The 20,888-nt window shown below is 40.4% G+C and overlaps 1 protein-coding gene across 2 annotated transcripts; it reads right to left on the bottom strand.

Annotated features, from left to right (window-relative positions):
- Nucleotides 1-1,321: 1,321 nt before the first annotated feature.
- LOC115204097 (LIM/homeobox protein Lhx3) lies at nt 1,322-14,593 on the bottom strand. 2 transcript variants are annotated; one of them, XM_029769410.1, is made up of 6 exons: nt 14,088-14,593; nt 6,134-6,305; nt 5,728-5,930; nt 4,262-4,413; nt 2,865-3,036; nt 1,322-2,488 (listed from the first exon to the last, which is right to left on the bottom strand). In XM_029769410.1, exons 1-6 carry the CDS (start codon nt 14,155-14,157, stop codon nt 2,058-2,060), a joined length of 1,200 nt encoding a protein of 399 aa, XP_029625270.1. In that variant the 5' UTR covers nt 14,158-14,593; the 3' UTR covers nt 1,322-2,057. The 2 variants fall into 2 exon arrangements, with proteins under 2 accessions (XP_029625270.1, XP_029625271.1); XM_029769411.1 differs by having other exon boundaries at nt 5,728-5,927.
- Between the last annotated feature and the right edge of the window lie 6,295 nt (nt 14,594-20,888).

The raw sequence follows: 20,888 nt of genomic DNA, 5'->3' as shown, positions 1-20,888 counted from the left end.
CAGGGAGGTCGGTCTTTTGGACAATCATCAGTTTGTGCAGAGAGTTTGTGAGATGTTGTTGGTTGAACTTTCCCTCCTAAATCTAACATGTTACTCATATTTAGGACGTCTTAGGTTATGAAGCTATAGCTAAGTAAAGTCCAGAGTTGTTCATGATCAGGTCTCCTGGAACGCGTTGCAAATTGCTGGACGTTGGCGAAAGGGTCCATCTAAAAGATGGTACAGATTGACGGGCTTTGTAAGGGTGAGGACGGTTTGTAATGTGTGGTCTGTGATGCTATGCACAGATAAAACCGCAATGCAAGTCTTTGTCACTGGGGGAAACAATTAAAGAAATTGACGTCACACAGACGCATGTACGCCACTCACACACACACACCACACTGTTTAATCTATTTAATTGAACCCGACTTTGAATAAGTAAACAAATGAGGAAATTTACAAGGGGCATTCGATCCCTCCTAAGCTAATGGATTTAAGATTTTTATCCCGTAGGGGCATTTGGGCAAACAAGGCACGGTTATCTCTAAATCGACATGTTGCCTCTCAGTCTGCATCAAATTTCTGCACTAAAGAGCCGTTGAACTCTTGATACGGCTTTGGTAATTTGCCAGACAGCCAATCTGCAGACACAGCCAGATCTCCAGATCTCCTTTTCTCCTGCAGTATCTGTATTCTGATATAAGATCAATGTAATTAATACTCCAGGAAAATGAGGGATGAATATTGGAGATAAGCCACCACCCCAATTACCCTAGCTTCTGTTAGTGTTTTGCAGAATTAAGGTGTGCATAAAACACTTTAAAAAAAAAATCGAACATAGAAGAGAACCTAGGATACAGCCCATACTCAATATAATACAATATAATAAAGATGTGATACAAGAGCCAGTGGTCAGTTTGGATTTAGCTGACACATTTATTAAAGACCTGTATCACTTAATCATCATCAGAGAGAATAAATAACACATAAAACATCTTCCACATAAACAAACACGTACACCAGCCTGGGTTTCAGCATGCCCAGGTAGCTCAGAACGAAAAGAACAAGATACATCTGAAAACACACAAATGCATAGAAGTAATTGCACCTCTAGTTATCGGTGGGAGGCAACATCTACAACTTGTCTAGATCCCTGGCTGTCAATGTACAAAGTCCTAATATCTGTGGTATTCATATTGTCGAAGGGGTTGTATAAAAATAAAGTCTCCACAATGATAAACTGTAATATATATATATATATATATATATATATATATATATATATATATATATATATATATATATATATATATATATATATTAGACATTTGGCAACAACCAGACATGTAAAGACTCTGACTTTAACCAAAACCTGCATTGGTGCAGTACATATAAAAAGAGAGAAGAATAAGGTGGAAAGGATTGGGGGTGGAGTCTATCACAATCCAATTGGGCAAAAGTTTACATTTGTTATGTTGTCATAACGATAGCAGAGCTGGAAATAGCGTGTATCTGGGAGCTTCCTCTGGTGTAATATTGATGACACCATAGGGATCAAAAGCATGATGGTCCAAAGCTGCTGTACAGATAGTTCAATGGTGGAGGACTGTTTCAGCAGATGCTGTTGAGACTTAAGACAGAGATTGAGTAGTCTGTCTGACCGTTAAAAGTTCTGATTGTAGGAGTGAGGTGCTTTCCTTTCAGACCCTACTCTTGATGCTATCGGAGCAACATATCAACAATCCGTCAGTAGCGCTAAACGATCATTCATAACAGGCCAGCACGCCATGATTCTCAGTCTGGTTCTCTTTGAGGAATGGAGTGTGTGAGTTCCAAGTGCTACCATTCATACTTTTTGATGGCCCAATCCTTCCTTCCAGTCCACTCAGATGAGGAGAAATGAAAAAGATTGACAGTTAATTGATAGAGAAAGATGGAGTGATCCAAGAAGGGTGGAAGACAGCAACCGTCCGACCCGGTCTCTCTGTTTCACAGGTCATGTGTGACTGTCTCTTTCCAGTTTGTGACACACACCTTTGAGTCCTTAGACCACGTTGACCAATCAACCCAGCTCATCAAAACTGGCCGTGGTCCACTTCATCCAACCAGGAAGCCGGGCTCGCTGGGAAGTCTGGGTAGCCCCCACTGCTGCCAGTAGACAGATCCGAGCTGGGGCCGTTAGCGCCACCCAACACTCCTCTCATGCCTGGGTTCAGCCCGGGGGCCCCGCCTTGGGTCATGATGGACAGGCCGGAGTCAGGGTAGACCAGGCTGGAGATGGGGGGCTGGTGCCTGGGCAGGGCCTGAAGCGAGCCTGGGGACTGGGGTAGGCCGTAGGGGCTGCTGGAGCGGATGTTGTGGTACTGGTCCTGGGACTGGAGGACTCCATGCTCTAGTGGGAAGGGGCCGTGGCTGCTCTCCTGGCGGCCCCCCATGGCCAGGGACGAATCGCTCAGGCCACTGTAGATGCCGTTGGAGTGGCTGAGCTCCGACATGGGTGGCTCATCTGGAACACAAGGGAGGACACTTAGTCAGGGTGTGGCATTATGGAAGTGCTTATTCCATTTCCTGCTAATATTAGTTTGATTATGGTCAACAATTTCCCTCAATGGAATTATTTGGGTAAATATAGGTTTCATTCAAATTTGAATGGGAATAAACCAAAATGTGTGGTTTAGAAATTGGCTATGTCCATTTCCGCCATGCACTTTAGGGGATAATAAATAATTTCAAGAAGACATTTGTATTATAATTGTGATAATTACATTTCTCATAATTCCTCAAATAGGAGCTTAAAGGCTGCCATCTGTATCCCTTTCACTTCGGTTGATGACCTGTGAATACATCATCTCAGATGTCTGTCTGTTTTTTTTCCATCATACCTGTAAAGGAGACCTCAGCGTCGCTGTCCATGCCCTCCTCCTGGATGCTGTCCTTGTCTGATTTTGAACTACCTCGCGACCTCTTCATGTTGCGGAAGTACTGTCCCCACCTCTGTCTGCCTGCATCCTTCTTCAGCCTCTTCTCTTTTGCTCGCCTGTTCTGAAACCAGACCTGGAGGACAAAGGAGGTATTTGGTACATATTGGTTTTGTTTGATTTATTTGAGGTATATAATTGGGAAGCTTCCTGTTGAAGGCATACCCTCCTTCTCCTACAATGCACTTGTGAGTGAAGTGAAATAGATTTCTTAAAATTAGAAATCTATAATTTAGTGTTACATTTACAGAAGAGTAGGCTATACACAAGTAGTCAGTTTTATAACATAAATGTTGATTCTTTTGAACTGCATTTTTCATTCATAGACTATAGGACATGTCAGTCCTGATGTGAAATTCCATTCTACTTGCTGGACCATTCCGGACATCATTTTTCTTGACTCTTTCTTCAGTGAAACTGCTATGCTTTTAAGTGGTCAGGTACAGCACATTAACATTAAAACTAAATGAATTTTCAAGGACTGTCTGGGAAGCAGGTCGCCTCTTCTTTAACTCGACTGGGAGATTAAAACAGTGGGCAGAACACTAATGTTGGGACCAACATGCCCTGAGATTTATCACGCTAATTAACTTCGCGACAGCTACAAGTTGTCCTTAACCCTGGGAGCAGACAGGTTGCATGTTACCTTCTCACTGGGATCTACTAACCCGGAGTTGATTTTAATTATTCAAATTTCACTATGGCTACGTTCTAAATTTTAGCTGTAAACGTGTGTGATACAATTTGAAAACATTTGTATTTTATTTTTAAGAGACACTTATGATCGACGAACCATTCAATGTAAGCACATATTTTGTTGTTTACAATCCACATCATGCAAAGCCTAATTTAATTCAACCAGGTAAAAATGGTCCTCCTTTCTCTCCTACATATAGGCAAGGCCTATATTCATTAATGATATGCAGCTGAAGTGAACCCTCTTAACCCCCATTTCCCCTTCCGTGAATAATGAAGCGTGATAGTGGCTTCCGCGTACCTACTTTAAGTGTCCTTGCAAATAAACAATATATATGACCATAGTCAACCACAGTAGGGATCTTTCACGGACAGACAATATGCGAAGCTCTCTCTTAGCATTGTTAACGAGCTCGCGCTTACAGTTCTGACTTTCAAGTGTGTGGACTTCATTTTAATCCATCTCATCGTAAATTCTAACCATTCAAACCCGCTGGGAGGCCATTTCAAGCAGTATTTCAATGGAATCCCATGCATGTCCTTAAATAATAATAAAACAAGGACGCTAATGAAATGGTCTATAATGGAGGGGAATGGATAGTTACCTGAACAACCCGCATATCTAGGCCAGTTTCTGACGATAGCTGTTCTCGTACGTGGCGGGCAGGTTTTGGAGAGTTGTTGTAAGCGTTTTTCAGGGTCTCGAGCTGTTTGGCGGTGATAGTCGTTCGTGGCCTTTTCGCTGTTGAGTCTGCCTCTGAAAAGAAAAAACACACAATGTAAGCCAGACCTTACACAAAAATATACCCCATTAGGCCTACTTTATGCTAAAAGTCTTAACATAAGATTCCAAGGGTAAATAGGCTATTTATAGATATTCAGGTTCAGCCATTGAAAAGTGCAAGTGACATACCAAAACTGAAAAAAATGTATTGTAGAAAACAATGGAAAGACAAGTAAACTTCATTTTCTGACTTATTACTTTCAATAAGCCTAATTAAACCCAAATAAATACTAACTCTTAAACAAAAAGCCTACGAACAAAAACATATGCAAGACCATCCTACAAGTGGGCAAATACCGAAGTGATGAGGCCCTCTCATTAACAAAATAAACATGTGTGGTTTTCCATGAAAACTCATCTTAACTCAATGGGTAAATGAGCGGTTGGTTTAGTCAGTAAATTCACACAGACAGATGGAGAAGATAAAACTTGAGTAACACCAACTATTCACAAAGAAAATGTTGGCCTACCCTTGCTGGATTTCGTTGTGTTAAAACAGATTCTCTGAGGTCAGTTGTACTCAATTTAGCATGCAATAAATGAGCATTTTTATTAAAAAAGTATTCATTTCAAATTCAGTGGAAGAAAAAGAATCTCGTTGTAAACTTGATTTCGTTTTCCCAAAAAGACGTTTGTGGTACAAAACATGCCCATTTTGGTCATAGCATTTGACATCATTATTTCTGCCAATTTAAATGATTTTACTTGAAATATGAGGCCTTATTGTAGTTTAGCAAAACATGGTCACCAGCAGTTTAAACACCTTTGAAACAAACGTCCTGAATAGTCTGTTGTGCAGATGAGGCTGAATCTAATCTTCTTAGTCACTGTCGGTCTGCTAATAAAATAAAACAGAAAGAACTACGTTTTCTCTCTTCACTGCAATTGGATAGGCTGTATCCATATTGCTATCGATTGGGATGCGGGATACGATGCAATTAGCGCAGGTGGGTCAAGTGTTTATGGGTGACCTTATAGTCTTGTAGATCAAGTTCACAGCTCCAAGCAGTTGCTCAATAAAAGGTCAATGTATCAAATAAGTAAAACATTAAATAACTTATTCGGTGATGCGTGCGTGATAGCCTATGATAGGTAATATCCTTTCCCACGTTATTTAGCAGACATAAATTAAGATGTGGGCATTGTAGGATATACACATTCTTTGATATGGCTCAAATATCAACGACAGTGGATACATGCGTAATTACACAGAGTCTAGGCACTCTGGTCTTGGGGACACTAATTAGGTGTGATAAAGGTATGTTCAGGTATACCGTGACCTCTCACCTCTCTGTTTGGCGGTTTCGTAGTCAGCCTTGCACACGAGTCTGCTGTCCTCCATCAAGTAGTACTCGTCACCTGTTGCGAGCTGCCTTTTGCACACGATGCACGCGAAGCAGTGCAGGTGGTACACGAAATCCTGCGCTCTCCTCACCACTTGCGTCGGCGGAATACCTTGCTGACACGCGGCGCATTTGGTCCCAAATCTCCTTTTAGGAAATAAGAAGGTTATCATCAATACATTGACAAGTGAGCGTTTCATCACATTCACAACCTCAAAATAAAATGCAGTCCGTGTGATTCTATTGAATAATTAGGCTTGGTTTCCATTAAATATTAGGCTACACACCTGAAATATTTTCAATAATTTGTCTTTCATTAAAGAATTTCATGGCGTATTTCTTGCACCCACTTAAAAAAATCTTCTTTGCAGTAGACTCTATCTTCCCGGCTGAAGCACTTGTCCGCTAGTTGGGATTGGCAGTCGCTGCATTTCAGGCACTTGCTGTGCCAATGGCGGTCCAGCACTTTGAGGATGAAGCGGTCCACGATGTGTTGATTACAGCCCGCGCATACAGGAATCTCTGAAGGGGAGAAGACAGGATGACCATGAAGCCATCTTGAATTAAAACACTGCTTAAGAGAGCATTTGGCATTTGGTGGTCAAATAGTTTACGACTCAAAAATAGCTAAGCCTATTCATAGTATTGTCAAATGTAGACATTTGTTAATGCATTTTATTTAGAATATACTTACTTATGATAATATCTAAATAAAGACACTAATTCGATACAAATAATTGAAATGTTTTGTTATTGATAAATTATACTTAATATTCTGAGATCTGTGACAAATTACTCTAATCCATTTAATTACATCTGAGTAATTAATTACTAAACCTAATTGTAATAACGTAGTAGTCTAATGATAGGGGCATATGCCATGCCCTCACAACAAAACACACAATAGGCCTACATTATTTTAAATTGTTTAATTGAAAACAAATGTGTACTGGTAAAATAATACATGAAAGTGATCTTAGACCTATTCACATTGCTGCAATATTGAAAACACATTCATCTTTTTTTTTTTAAATTGGCCTATTTTTTCCACGTTAAGCACACGTTTACATGACTTGTTTTATAGTTGACACTACTGAAACTTCACATGTATACATCTATTTCAGGGCAAATATGAGACAGTTTTGTCACTGATCTAGTATCTATACTATTGTATATGTTTTATTTTCATCGATAGCCTATATATTGTCACATAGTTGAGAATTGAAGAGTTTCATTACAAAACGCTATATATCCATTTTCAGAAATGTTGGTAAATTAGCTTTTATTATTTAAATAAATGATGAAAGAGATTGGTGTGTTTTTTAACTATCTAATCATGGCATGGAGGTTCTTCAATGACAAACATGTTTTTGTTTCAAATCTATTATTTGATGTTTTAACAATTTCAGAGACAAATAACCATGTTTTTTTTGGTGCAAAATGCTATACATCCGCCTCATGCTCAGATAAATGAGTAGTACTGTTAGATTTTACACAGTCAAATGTAACACATAACTACATTTTTTATAAAGAAATGTACAAATGATACATTTGTGACATCAATATTGAATATATTTTTTAATTCAATACAGTAATATGTGATCTGTATGTTAAACATTTACATTTGACATTTTAGTCATTTAGCAGATGCTCTTATCAGAGCACGTAGATTCATCTTGAGATACCTAGGTGAGACAACCGCATACCACAGTCAAATATGCAGGATACGAACATTCCATTCCAGCTAAACAATGGATATATATCGTTTTTCAAAAAAAGACATTTGCATACACATCTAAACTCGATGAATAACACATCGTAGAACCGTATTATTTTACACATACATGAAGATGAAGGTACCCATAAGCAATCATTTCTGATGAAAAAAACACACATTTGATAAACTGGTGGATATAGCGTTTTGGAAATAAACTCTTCAATTGTTATCTATTCAATTCAAAATATGTAGGCCTAATACAATAATCCGGTTGAATGAAAAGCATAAATGCATTGCCGATGTCACATGGGCTAACTGAGAAACCATCACCAAAAGGCACATTTCGAAGTGGATTTAAGTTGACGATGGTGTTGTGGACTCATTATTGATGTATAAATGTAGGGACACAATTTCAGTAGTATCAGATGTAAGTAAATACACTATGCTGTCTATAAATTACAGACATTCATTTGTTTTTTTCATCATCGCCATCATCATCATTTTTTTCATAACCCAGAAATGACAGTAAACACCAATGGTTATTTTGTTCCTCCCATGATTATTGAAACCTGGCAACATACGTTACCCTTTCCCACGTGTGGGTGCCAGATGTACAGCAATACAAAAGGACCCACACAGCTGAAATCCAACTAGTAAAGCCATCTATCTCACTGGGCACTGACGTAAATTTAGTTGGTTCAACGTAATTGAATTGAAATTACGTGAAAACAACGTTAATTCCACCAGTTTGTGCCCAGTGGGATAGCATCGAATACCTATTGGCTGATTGAGTTATTGAAGAAGACATCAAAAAGTACCCTCTTACTATCACTCCTCAACAACAAAAAAAACGCATGCCATGAAACAAACACTCTTACTTTGCATGGTAACCCGCTGATCCAAGTCCAGACCAGAAACGACAGTGGATCCCGGAAAACTATCTCTCTCTAATCCTTTCCCTCTCTATCTCTCCCTGTTTCCCTTCTAGTTATTGCGACCATGGGCTATTCTATTCCTATCCCTCTGTTTGAGGTAACAACAGGCGCATGGGTCCCTCTCTCTTTAAAACACTGGTCCATTTGTTCCCACTAAAGAATCACTAGGGATAATAAAAAAGAAAAAAAAACAAGCCCTCTGTGCCGACACTGGTCAAATCCCCTTCTGTATGCTCAGCCGCCCAATCAACGCTGGCCCAAAGGCTGCTCATGAGGTTTTACTTTACATCCGGTTTCCAAATCACGTAGAAGCAGGCCCGCTTCACACAGTGGGGAAGGATGGTTTCGTTAATGCAAACGAGACCACAGCTAAATTTGATCCACGGTTCAAACACTGAATATGTTGGCAATATTCCCGCATTCGATTAGCAAAACACCATCCAAACCTTTCCCATCAAACATGTTTTACGCATGAAATTACGCTGAAAATGCACACTTGCAGACAGTGGATCAGGTGAAATGTGTTTTGATGTCAGATTTAGCTTGAGTCACAAAGCTAAATGCTACACGTTGTGTGTTCAGTAGGCCTATTTACATGGGTTTATTGACCATTTAGGGATGCTGATGATACCGTGGAAATCATCACATTGACACATAATTAATAGAAATTGTTTTAGGTAGGCCAATATGCTGCAAGAATCCTATTTGCTCTAGAATTAGCATAAGCAATAAGACACGGCAGGATATGTAGGAATGATGAACCCGGCCTTCCATATGGCCAAATTTGTATACTTTATCATTCATAATTTACATATGACATTTAACCATATCTCTCAGAGAACCAATCGTTCCAACGTACAGCCAATAGTACAGCTAATAGTCAGCTCGTGTCTTCATCAAGTTCAGGATTAGCTCTAACTCATAGAATTAACCGAACATCAATAGACATAATATGACAATTTACAATTTTGCAGGCCATTGAACTTTTGGGAATAAGCATGGCCTACATCAAGACAACACAATGCACGAAAGGAAAATGGCCCTCTTTCAGCAAATAATGTCATTACAACTCACAACAAGCAACTTATTACTAAACTATCAACAAACGCTTGTCGAGTGAAATTGCATCACTGGCAACTTAAATACGTTTTGAGATGTTATCACTCGGCTTTATTATTTATTCAAAAGTTCAAGCACTTCGTGTTTCATCCGTCTAAGGAATCGCATTGCTATTGTTTGTTTGTGGGCAATTTATTAAAAATTAATGGAGCATTTTTTTCTGCCAAGAGCAAGCAATGCACAACAGCGAGGGAACCACGTCATGAACAGGTGCATCAAATTCATGATTAATTCAATAGGTTCTGTAAAACTAGAATACGCTGCCTTGTCTCACGCAACAATCAAAGGTGTCTTGCTCACCAAGAATATAACCTGTAGCCTATATGTCTGCCCATGAAAGCCAATTCAACCCTTAGAAATTGCAGTAATATTTATACAAATCTCGTTAACAGGTTAACCTCGTATACATATTTGTCACATAATGCACAGATATGGGCCGGTTTGTTACATAGGCATAGTCGGTACAATCTAAACCATCCCCCCCAAAACGCAAACATATCTTTAAGCATTTATGACAATAATGTTCTGATATTTTGTAAAATATCAGACACGTTTTTTAAAGTTCAGGTAGACCTCCGCACTACAGCGAACAAAGAAAGTAGGAGGGATGCTTGACAACAAAAGGTCTTTAATATCCTTAACCCATATGCAATGAATGGATAAATTGCAACCCGATTAAAACTGTGCGTCCAAATGTAAAAACGTGTTTTGTGGTGTTCAGGAGAAAAAAGATAAGACATATGCCTATGTCATTTCATAGATTCACCGTTTTTAACCTTAATCCTTCGCCATACAGATTTAGCCCTAATCCATTGTAATACAGGCGACAGGGCGAAAAGTAGAAAAAAATGAAAAGGGGTTTCGGTTAACCACTGACTAAAAGAGATGTTGTATGGAGCGAATTGTGCATGCAAGAATCCTTTTAATTTTCGACATATGCATGTAGGAAAAATAAGCATTTAATTGCAGTTACTATACAAATATTCAGAAATGTAAAATAGGAAAGTATAACGATCGAAATGTTCGAATAACGTTATATGTTGTATTCATCATACCGTACGCGTTATAGAAATAAGCTTGTGCGATACATGAAGTTGTTGGAACGAAATAAAACAACATCCCTAATTCTGAGTTCTATAAACAGCGACAACAAATGATTGATTAAATATCTAGGCCTAACCATTGTAATGTGCGAACCAAAAGCAGATTCGATTAAACACAAATCTCACTGGGCACAGACGTCAATTCAACGTCAATTCCACCCTGGTTCAACGTCATTTAATTGAAATGACGTGAAAACAACGTTGATTCAACCAGTATGTGCCCAATGGGATGGAATCATATGTGTTGCCCTGTTGAATACCTTTCCGTAGTTCTTCGCTCTGCGCCAGCAAGGCAAACAGCATCTCCGTGTTATTCGGTGCTCCTTTTGGAGAGTTCCGTTCATTATGTCCATCCATTACTCATGATCTCCTCACACGATAACGAAAAACGAATGTATTTATGTGTTCTAGGCCTTTCGCTCACATTGGGATTGTATGCAGTATATCAGGAATACAAAAAAAGTCCGCGCAGTGTGGTTGCATGCGCTCGAGTTTGCTTTATCATACAGTGTGTTGTCCGCTGTGGAGGATTACACAACGCAGGTACCCTAGCGACTGGCCTGTTAAAGCAGGGATATAGCTGATCATCACCTAGCAGCAACTTGGAAAGAGGTGCGGGTACCAAGTACTCGTCGGAAGAAAAAATTCACTTCATGGCACATGATGCCATTTGACTACGGTCTCGACCATGTTGGTGTGTTAAATTGATGCATATAGGCTATGCCATTTTAAATGTCCTTTTATTGCACGAAGCTCTTACTTGACCATTAGGCTATAGCTGGTTCACTTATATATCTTTTTTGCATGATCTTATGAACATACATTTTCACAGCACGAGTAGTAGGTATAAGAGGTTTTAATTGGAACTTTGCAAAAGCATTTACGCACGTTTCTCTAAGACCGTGTGTAGGCCTATTTCAAATCAAATCACGGCCATATAATAGGGCAGGCTACACAAATGCAAACGTAAATGGAGCCTGGCACATATTTTTTATTTATTTAGCCATGAAACTGTTTTGTTCCAAGTGACATTAGGCCTACGTACGTACCATTACAAATACTTGTCTGTAATAGATACGCAAAACGAGGTCTGCTTTGAGACCAAAGATTCAAATAGGCCTATACATATTTTCAAAGTAGGTAGCCTATTATAAAATCATTTTGGCCGTGATTATTGAATTTCTGTAGTTGATGTGTAGTTGACAAGGCCGAATGCAACTCTAATATGTGTACAGCATTCCATCCTAAACATAATGTAGGCCTAATAGTAGTATAGTTTTCAATATGTTTCATTCGTTTTTTACCCTTTCTAAAATGCACATAAATAGAACGACATTTCAGGTTACTTGACCACTATTTAGTAAAATATTGACACACTGAAATACGTTTTTAATAGCCTACAGCTTTAGCCTACAGTAATTGCATCATATTAAAGACAAAAGTTTTATATTGGATATAAGTGCATTTTTCTATCAATGTAAATGTGTTTTCTAGGCTTCTCCTCTCATTTAATGGAATATTTGGAGGCAAATGTCTCATGAACTATTATTAGCCTACATTGGAGCATAATATGATCCCCATTTCTTCTTATTATAACGGGACTAAACGTACACTTTTCATTTGAAAAATCTGGATCAGACGAAAAATATTCCTTTACCAAAGTTACTGTTATATTTCATTGGCTTAATTTAATTAGAAGTAATGTTTGATATTTGGGATGTTTCTGATATTATATCAGCCATCCCACTCATGGTATCTATCAACTCAAAAGCAAAAGAGACAATCTTCCCAAAATGTCACCGTATTGATGGGGTCACGGTAGATAACAATACAATAACAACACAATTAGTTTAAAAAAAGCCTCATCTACCATTTCCATCACGTCGTTAACAAGAATATAAACCTGGCTGGCGAATGACACACACACACACACACACACACACACACACACACACACACACACACACACACACACACACACACACACACACACACACACACACACACACACACACACACTCACACAGAGCAACACAGACACCATATCTTAGGCCTATAGCCTATGCTGACTTCACAAAGACGGCTGTTTACTTAGGGAAGAGATTGGCCGTTCAATAACATGTTGATCGAAGCAACACTCGGATGAATTTTATTGACACTGATCTCAGCCGCAAAAGGGCGCCTTGGGAAATCATGACTAGTGCCATGGCCGCGTGGACCCCTGATGAATCTAAAATCAATGCCCCATTTGCCTGTATTTTCAGAGTATATGAAACACATTTGGTGAAAGGTGTGGGATGCTTCAGTGCTCCCTCTTACTTGTCAGCTTTATAATATTTTGTATCTCCTATTGATCGCTCACTTTTGAGGGGCCAGGCGACAGTAATTGCGTAGCATGAGCGATGCTCTACGATCAAAAAAATAGTCCGTGAGAAAGGGGCAGTCATGGCCAAGTGTTTTCGTAAATATATGATTGTTGCTTTTATTTCTAAAACCATTGCTAATCTATAGATTTAGATTTGTTAATGCAATATCCCACACATAAGCCTTATTCGTTTCCCCCCATTACGCACGGCAAAACAAGATATTTGGTGGCATACACCTCCTTTATTTTAATCCTAATTTACAAACAGGAAGTAGGTACCGCACCTGTCGAAGGGAACCTGACACTTGTTGAGCATTTTGCCCAGGCTGATGACTAGGGAGGGCGGGGGGCGGCCTGTGTGCAGCCGGGCTGTTGCATTGTCGCGTTACACAGGCACTGCAAAAGCGCTCTGGAGGTCTCGTGGTCTCCAGTGACAGCCGTGAGCGATGGTGTACAATGACAGCACGCGCATAACATCTGTTGATATGATTCCCAACAATACAGCTCATTACGTATTCATAACGTCTCCCGCTGGCAGGGAAACAGAAACAAAATATTTAATATCCAACCTTGAAACAGTATGAATACCCAGTGAAATGTTGTTAAACTGGACAGTGGACACGTTGCCATGCGCCAATATGATGAAATCCATTCGATGTGTGTAGCCTAGCAATTTGTCTATTTTCACAACTTCTCCCGTCTCGAAAAGGAAAGCACTAGCCTACTGTGACACTTCTTTCAGCATATAGGCCTAATAGTGCTTTGTTAAACTCTTCTTTGAGAAGTTTAACTAATGATGATTGGGTGTGCTGTGAGATACAATGGGCTATTTCATGCCTGTTTGGATCCTGTCAGTAAAACTTTGAGGTGCAGGCGGATCCCCCGCTGTGGTGATTTGTTGTGGAGGCTACTAGATATTTCGTAGCTAATTAAAACTCATTAACAGATCACAGGTGACTAAACCGCATCAAATATACACACCAGTAGCCTACATTTCCACATGAAGTTGTATAAAAGCTCGATCATAAGTGCAAAAGACTCCAAACAAGAAAGCCGACTGCTTACCTTGACCTGCGCTGTATCGGGAGAAATTCCCGGGATTTTGACAACTCGATCCAGGATGTTCAAGCAACATTCTGTGCAGTGATGCTTTTCAGCTCAGATGAACATAAAGTCAATGGGCGGTTGAGTGAGATGTACCGAGGAAAGGAAAGCAAGAAGGGCGACTGCTGAGCTTAATGATAAGAGCTTATTAGGAAAAAATAAAAAACAAAAACGCAAGATCCTATTTGTTTATCCTTTGAAAGTCACAAAAATAACGTGAATGACGTTTATAAAAGTACATTTTTCTAAGAGGCTAAAGTAGTATATGCCTGTCGACCTTGTCTCTCTTCTTCGGTCCCTGAGCAAGGAAACTTAAAAATGCAGCAACTTGCTGTTTGAGTCGGTGTGTTGGTCGAGAGGAGGTAGAGAGAGGGGGTGTGGTGGGTGGCCATTACCAGCGTCAGCTGACCTCACGATTGGACCGGTGTTCGTTTTTAGAACAACAAAAGTATAGCTCGAGTCGGGATGCCGAGCGTCGCGCGTGGAGAAATATGCACTGTCCACGGTGCTGAAAAGGGGAGTATCTGTATGTGAGCGAGGCCGGAGGCGTGAGTAGTGTATGCCCCCCCCCCCCCCCCACACACACACTCCGATGTTCAACACCCACCTTCTCCTCCCTTCGCTCCTTATCCATCTAGAGGTACACGTGTCCATCTTTCATCCTGCAAAATAGGGCAATGGGAGATTCTTCGATACATTGTTGTCATGAGTTTTCATTCTCGTGCCCCTCTTTTGTTCGGCCAAGAATATACTAACAACAGAGACAAGAGGACGGAGCGTCATTGTGTTTTTATTCCGACTGGCCATACTATCTGTGGCGAGCTACCAGCATGCATTCTCCTTATTTACTGCATGACCTGAAGGAGACGCCAGTGGTATTCGAACACTTGTTAGCAAATGTACATTTTTTGGCAAGGGCATTTCGTTGCAATCTGATTGTAATGTAGCCTACAGGTCTACATTTTTGTTTTTAGGAGTTCTACCAAATTTCTGAAACATTGATGGCTACTATAACCAACATAGCAGATATCCTGCAATTGTATTTATATTCGAACCTAATAGCAAATTTTAATAACAATTCTATCCAATTTCAATAATGACAAAAACATGTGGGATGTATATTTTGGAATATAGGCTACACGCCTAATAACAATGACTATTGCAACAACAAACAGTAGCTATGTATTTACTTAATATATAGCCCTGATTACAAATATTATTATTTTTTGAATAATTTGATGATTCTTTCTTTCTTTCTTTCTTTCTTTCTTTCTTTCTTTCTTTCTTTCTTTCTTTCTCAGACTCACTGTAACAGTTAATCTGACATAGTGATGACGTCGTTCTACAGCTTTGAGTTGATTTCAGCCGCATAGCAGGCTACTCACCAGTAGATCTGAGCCAATTACGTCATTACTTCATTCATTATTTTTTCTACAGGGCAATTATAAACTTAAAAACATCACATACTATTCTAAGCCTCCCTTTTGCCCAATGTCATAATGTCTATCCATCTATCTATCCATCCATCCATCCATCCATCCACCCTGTAAGCCTGGCTGTAAATATTTTGGTATTTTCTTTTACTGTATATCCATTTTTCTATAGGTTAATGGATGGATGGAACAGGTTTTTGTGTTCTACAGTAATCCCCAGTCAAAAAATCAGCCTGACCTCTTTATGCAGATTAAGGAAAAACGCCAGTAAATCTGGAAGGAGCCATACACTAACTAGGATCCTATATATAACGTTGCCTCAAAGGAACTTATAGGAAAACAGCATAACAAAAGAAAGGAACCTTTATGCAATATGACTGTTTTTCTCTGCCTGCCTGTTAGATACTTGAATGTGTTTTCCCCTGGGATTTTCCACTAGGCCTACTGTGGGGTCAAATGTCAAGTTCGAATGAAGCAATAATCGGCTGTATAAAACCAGGATAAAACCATACCCTATTTCTAACACTGCTCATCCAAGGACCATATCCAGACCAAGGTCTTTGTAGCAATGCATCGCTGCTGGAGGGAAGTATGCATAAACAGAAGAGTACTATGTAGCCTGCTGAATGATGCTGCTGATGATGAATATAACAATGTAATAATCTTTTTTTAAGTAACAACAACAACAACAATAATAATAATAAAGGTTCTAGTTTTCATAATCATGAAAGTACCTTTTAATCATAGTCTTTGTGCAGTGTGTACAGTATAACCATGATCTACTCTTTATTTCTGTAAGGTTGCATATAATGTTAGAGCACTCTATAGTTTTCTGTTGTAAAAGTAGAAAAACACTGCCAGCAGTCTTGGTCTTGGAGATCTTCCTTGGACATAAGGCCCCAGACGTGATTTCATTAAAGGGACCACCTTAAAAAGGCTGATGCTTTTATTCCTCCACGCTCTGTGCACTGGGAAGCATCATTACAGGAGATTGGTAAAGTGTTAATGCACCTGGGGCCCACTTGAGAGAGTGCCCACAATCAGATTTGAAGGGTTCTCCACAAAAGGTTCCAGCGTTTACACCCCTATGTACACCTGCCCTCAAAGCCTAAAGGTCTGGCCTCGCTTTCTGTCGGAGAATACATGGAAGATATGGAGACATGACACAAGCCCTTCTTCTGAAAGGTGAGAGTCTCTTAAAGCGCTCTCTCATCTCCCATCTCAGTGTTTTTATTCCCAAACAGATCAATCCTCTGTATCACCCTCGAGTACAGTAGAGCCAATTGGTTTTGGAGGGTTCGCATTAATGTAGCTTATGTGTGTTGCTAAATATTGCTTGCGTGAATAACTTGAGCAGGGAGAAAAGTTGAATACATTCTGCCAATCTTCCTTTCTCACCCTGTCAGTACCAAGCAGTGAACTTCTTTGAATATGCAACTGGCATATTACGGCACGGTAATATTGAATTTGTGGCTCACTCAAACTTGATATATAATGCAATATACAGTATAGTAACAAAGTCTAAGTGATGGGGAAAATGTCACATTCAGCCAACTGGACTTGCAAAGGCACAAACATGTTAAAAAACATGTACAAATGTTAACATAACACAACATTTCTGCTCTTGACTTTGCAATGATTACTATTACCACAAGAGCTCCAAAGGTCAGTCTTGTAGATGGATCTAGAGAGTAAAAAGAACCTTGCTGGTATCAGCAGAAAAACTTTAGCTCTAAATAAGAGCACTATTTTTTCAGGTCCAGCAAGTGTATTTTGTGATAACAGAGCTATTTTGGCAGCCGGGTCCACACACACACACGGTGTCACTAAACGCCTGATGTCAGACTATAGAGTGAATCATCAGTGGAAAAGATAGTCCATTTCACAGCTGCAACACTTTCAAGGGAGACAGTACACTGTATTGCCATGCATCCTGCTTCCCATATGGGAGAATATTGGCCTCTCTCCATGTTGCCAGGTTGGCGCTTTTTAGCCAAGAAAGGGCTTTCTGTGATGTCACAGCATCCATTACCTACAGAGGTAAAAGTTCTGTGAAGAAATGTTCCCATCTGAGCAGGTTGAAGTTGTAAATCAGGAAGTCACATAAAACTCAGTGGAAACGTCAAGTCAGTGCGTCTAAACTGGAAGCAAGGAATTTGTGTTTGTCTGTGTAAGTTTGTGTATGTGTAGGCCAGTATGCATCTATGCTTTCTCTGCCCATGTGTGTGTCCATCACCACATATTTACAAGTGTGTCCTCTCATGCATGTTAGTGTATTTGAATATGTGTGCACATGCTGCGTTTGTATAACTGCCCATGCACAGCTGAGTTTGGGGGAGCTCACCCCCGCCGCTTGGCTCGGCGCACCCATGCCACCCCTCTGACACCAGGTCTCCATTGTGTGCCTGTCGTGATCAATCATGTCCTCCAATGACTGACCTTGTGCGGGAGGGAGGGCACCAATCACACGCCTCATTACCCTGGCTTGGTTACTCCGAGCCCTAGTGGTCCCAGGACACTCAGCCTGTTGAGCCTGGTGTATGAGGCGTCGGGCCTTCACAGAAAGAGAGGGAATAGAAAGATGACTGGTGCTCATAGGCGTATACCGGGCTTTGGTCTCATAGACTGCTGAAAGGAAGGAAGAGACACAACACTGACATGATATATGATGGACTATAGTTTTTGTTGTAGTGTTGGAGTGAATATGTAAAAGAGTTGTTGGGATGACATGGGGAGGCTCACGAAAAGCATCCAGATCTAGACTGGTCTGAAACTGCTGCTGTTGTCTGATAAGAGAGGTGACCCAGGGTAAGGACAGAGGATTTTAGGCTTAAGGACACTACCTTCCTAAATATCTGGACTTGCTAAACCAGTGTCAAGCCAAAAACGATCACTGCTCAAATCTTAATAGTGAAAATGTTACATCATGGTGTAACAGTCAGTCAGCATAACACTTAATAACTAGACAGAAAATGATCATAACAGATTCTATCACAATCTACAATAAGTTAGCATAGTAGTAAATGGGTGCTAGAAACCCCTAGCTTTAACCAAAGCAAACAGCTCTCATTGTTTTGAAATGCCTCCATCTGTCAGGTTTCACTGGCCGGCAACAGTCATGGCTCCCCCAGCAGCTGGCGAAACTGCCCAACCGCTTTTCCGCTTGGCCCTCAGAGTAACCGCCTCGCTCACTCCGGCCGGCCCACACTGCTACGCTAACTGTCCTCCAGCTACTGTCAGTCAGGGGGTCAGCCGGCCAGAGAGGGGGAGAGTGGAGGAGAGGGATTGGAGGGGACGGGTGACACCATTGAGCCCTTTGTTACTCATCCCTGGGTAGGGACAGGATGAAGGGGGGAGTGGAGGGACTAACTGCCTGGTTAATATTTTGGGATAAAGAGGACAATTGTTGATATATTTTCATATAAGAAGTTGTAGAACCATCAATACTACAGTAGAACCGTCAATACTACAGTACCTTAAGAATGCCAACTACAGCTTCAACAACAATGAAAATATTGTACTATCACTGCTAATCATATCATAAATTGTTCTAGAAAAAAATGTATGTTCCCAGAATGAATAATGAACCTTTTCATAAACAAAAATGAATTGAAGTAAACATGAAAATGGATATAAAATAAAATTATAAACACATATTGAACAAAGCTGAGCAAGTGATTCAGACTTCATCCTCTCTTTATGAGTCTGCCATTGCCTTTCTACCGTTGTGTCTTATCAATGATCTCCACAAGCGTTTAACTCAACAGCAGGTCCTCAGGGCCTGTGTGAGAGAGAGAGTGCTCAGCTCGGGTCTAAAGAGGCTGCCACCTCTACCCGACAAAAACCTCTGAAATGAATATTGATATGCTAATGACGTACAACACAGGGGACAAAGGCCCAACGCTACCACTGGACACCAATACAATGGCCCTTAACTCAAGTCCCTGACACTTTTACAACCCAACATGTGTCACTTGTTTCATACTCAGACAATGAAGGGACCAACAACTGTCCTTTCTTTTCGGAATCTCGCATGCTCACTTTTCCTTTTTGTCTTCTTTCTGTCGACTCTGCATGGCTGGCCAAGACTGACCTTCTGGGGACTCTTGGGTTTTGTGGGGCTTTGTTTCAGTGTGGAATATCTGTCTCTTTAGTGCGACGACAGGCAACCCTGCAGGGCAGACACAATGTCATGAGGTCAGGGTTCAAACCTCTAAGGCAGAGTTAAGGCTCTTCCCAGCTTGGGTTAGGGGATGCTGACCTGTCGAGGACATGCCTGTCTGGTTTGTAGGTGGTCGTTGTTGGGTCTTCTGAGGGGCAACTACTGACACAGATGGATGGACAGGCAGAAAGATGGACGGACGGATGGGCAGACAGCCAGATGGACGGAAAGACAAACAGACCGTCAGAAACAGGGACTGTTTAGGGACTGTAGCTTTAAGCCAATTTACGTTTAGATCAATTCATAATGGACTAGGATCAGATTTGAAAAAATATTACCCTTACCATAACCCCCATATTTCCGTGGCTAACTGTACATAAGACTTCAGTTACAAAGGATTAATTGCTAACCTTCATCCTAACCTGAGCAAAGATAATTGCAGATCAGAGGTAGCCACTAATCTACAGCCAATTATATTCCACTTTGTCCTATATTACTCATGGCATTACTCAATGGTGACAGAATAAAGTAATAGGAGAGGGCGATAGAAGACGGGGATGTTGGTCCTTGGTACCAAAAAGATTGAAAAACACTCCAACCTTAACCATTTTACCCAAAACAACCCTGAATCATTCCATATTAAGAAGTAGATGTTATCTGAGGGTCAAGGCGTGTGCAATATTTAATTGTTGTATAAACAATTGTTGGTCAAAGTCATCACTTGTCTTTTCCAGGTGATTATAACCCCCCATAACCTATAACTCCTAAACAAACACCTGGATAATTGAGAGTTATGACTTCCTATTGTAATTGAGGAGAGACAGGAGAGGAGAGACACTCAAGGTTGTGCCTCTGCTCAGGGACACTTCAGCAGGCCATCGGTGCCACTGGTGGCTCTTAATTGGATTCTAATTGAAATCTCTGTTCCGTCCTGTTCATCCCCCCAACAGTTAGAGAGGTGTGATGAGACTCCCCACTCCCTTCTGCTTGCCCAAAGATGAGATGAGGGCGATGAGTTATAGCTCTCGGTCTCCAGAATTACAGGGCTCCCATCCCCAAACACAAAGCCTCTTCATGTCCTCATACATCTTGCTTGTTTTTTAGCCTCTCTCATCGATAAACACTCTTTCTCCTTGTTTCGTATCTTTCTTTTGGTCTTTTCCCTAA

Source organism: Salmo trutta, chromosome 12, assembly GCF_901001165.1.
Source record: "Salmo trutta chromosome 12, fSalTru1.1, whole genome shotgun sequence".
Lineage (NCBI taxonomy): Eukaryota > Metazoa > Chordata > Actinopteri > Salmoniformes > Salmonidae > Salmo > Salmo trutta.
This window is presented reverse-complemented; position numbering and strand designations above follow the sequence as displayed.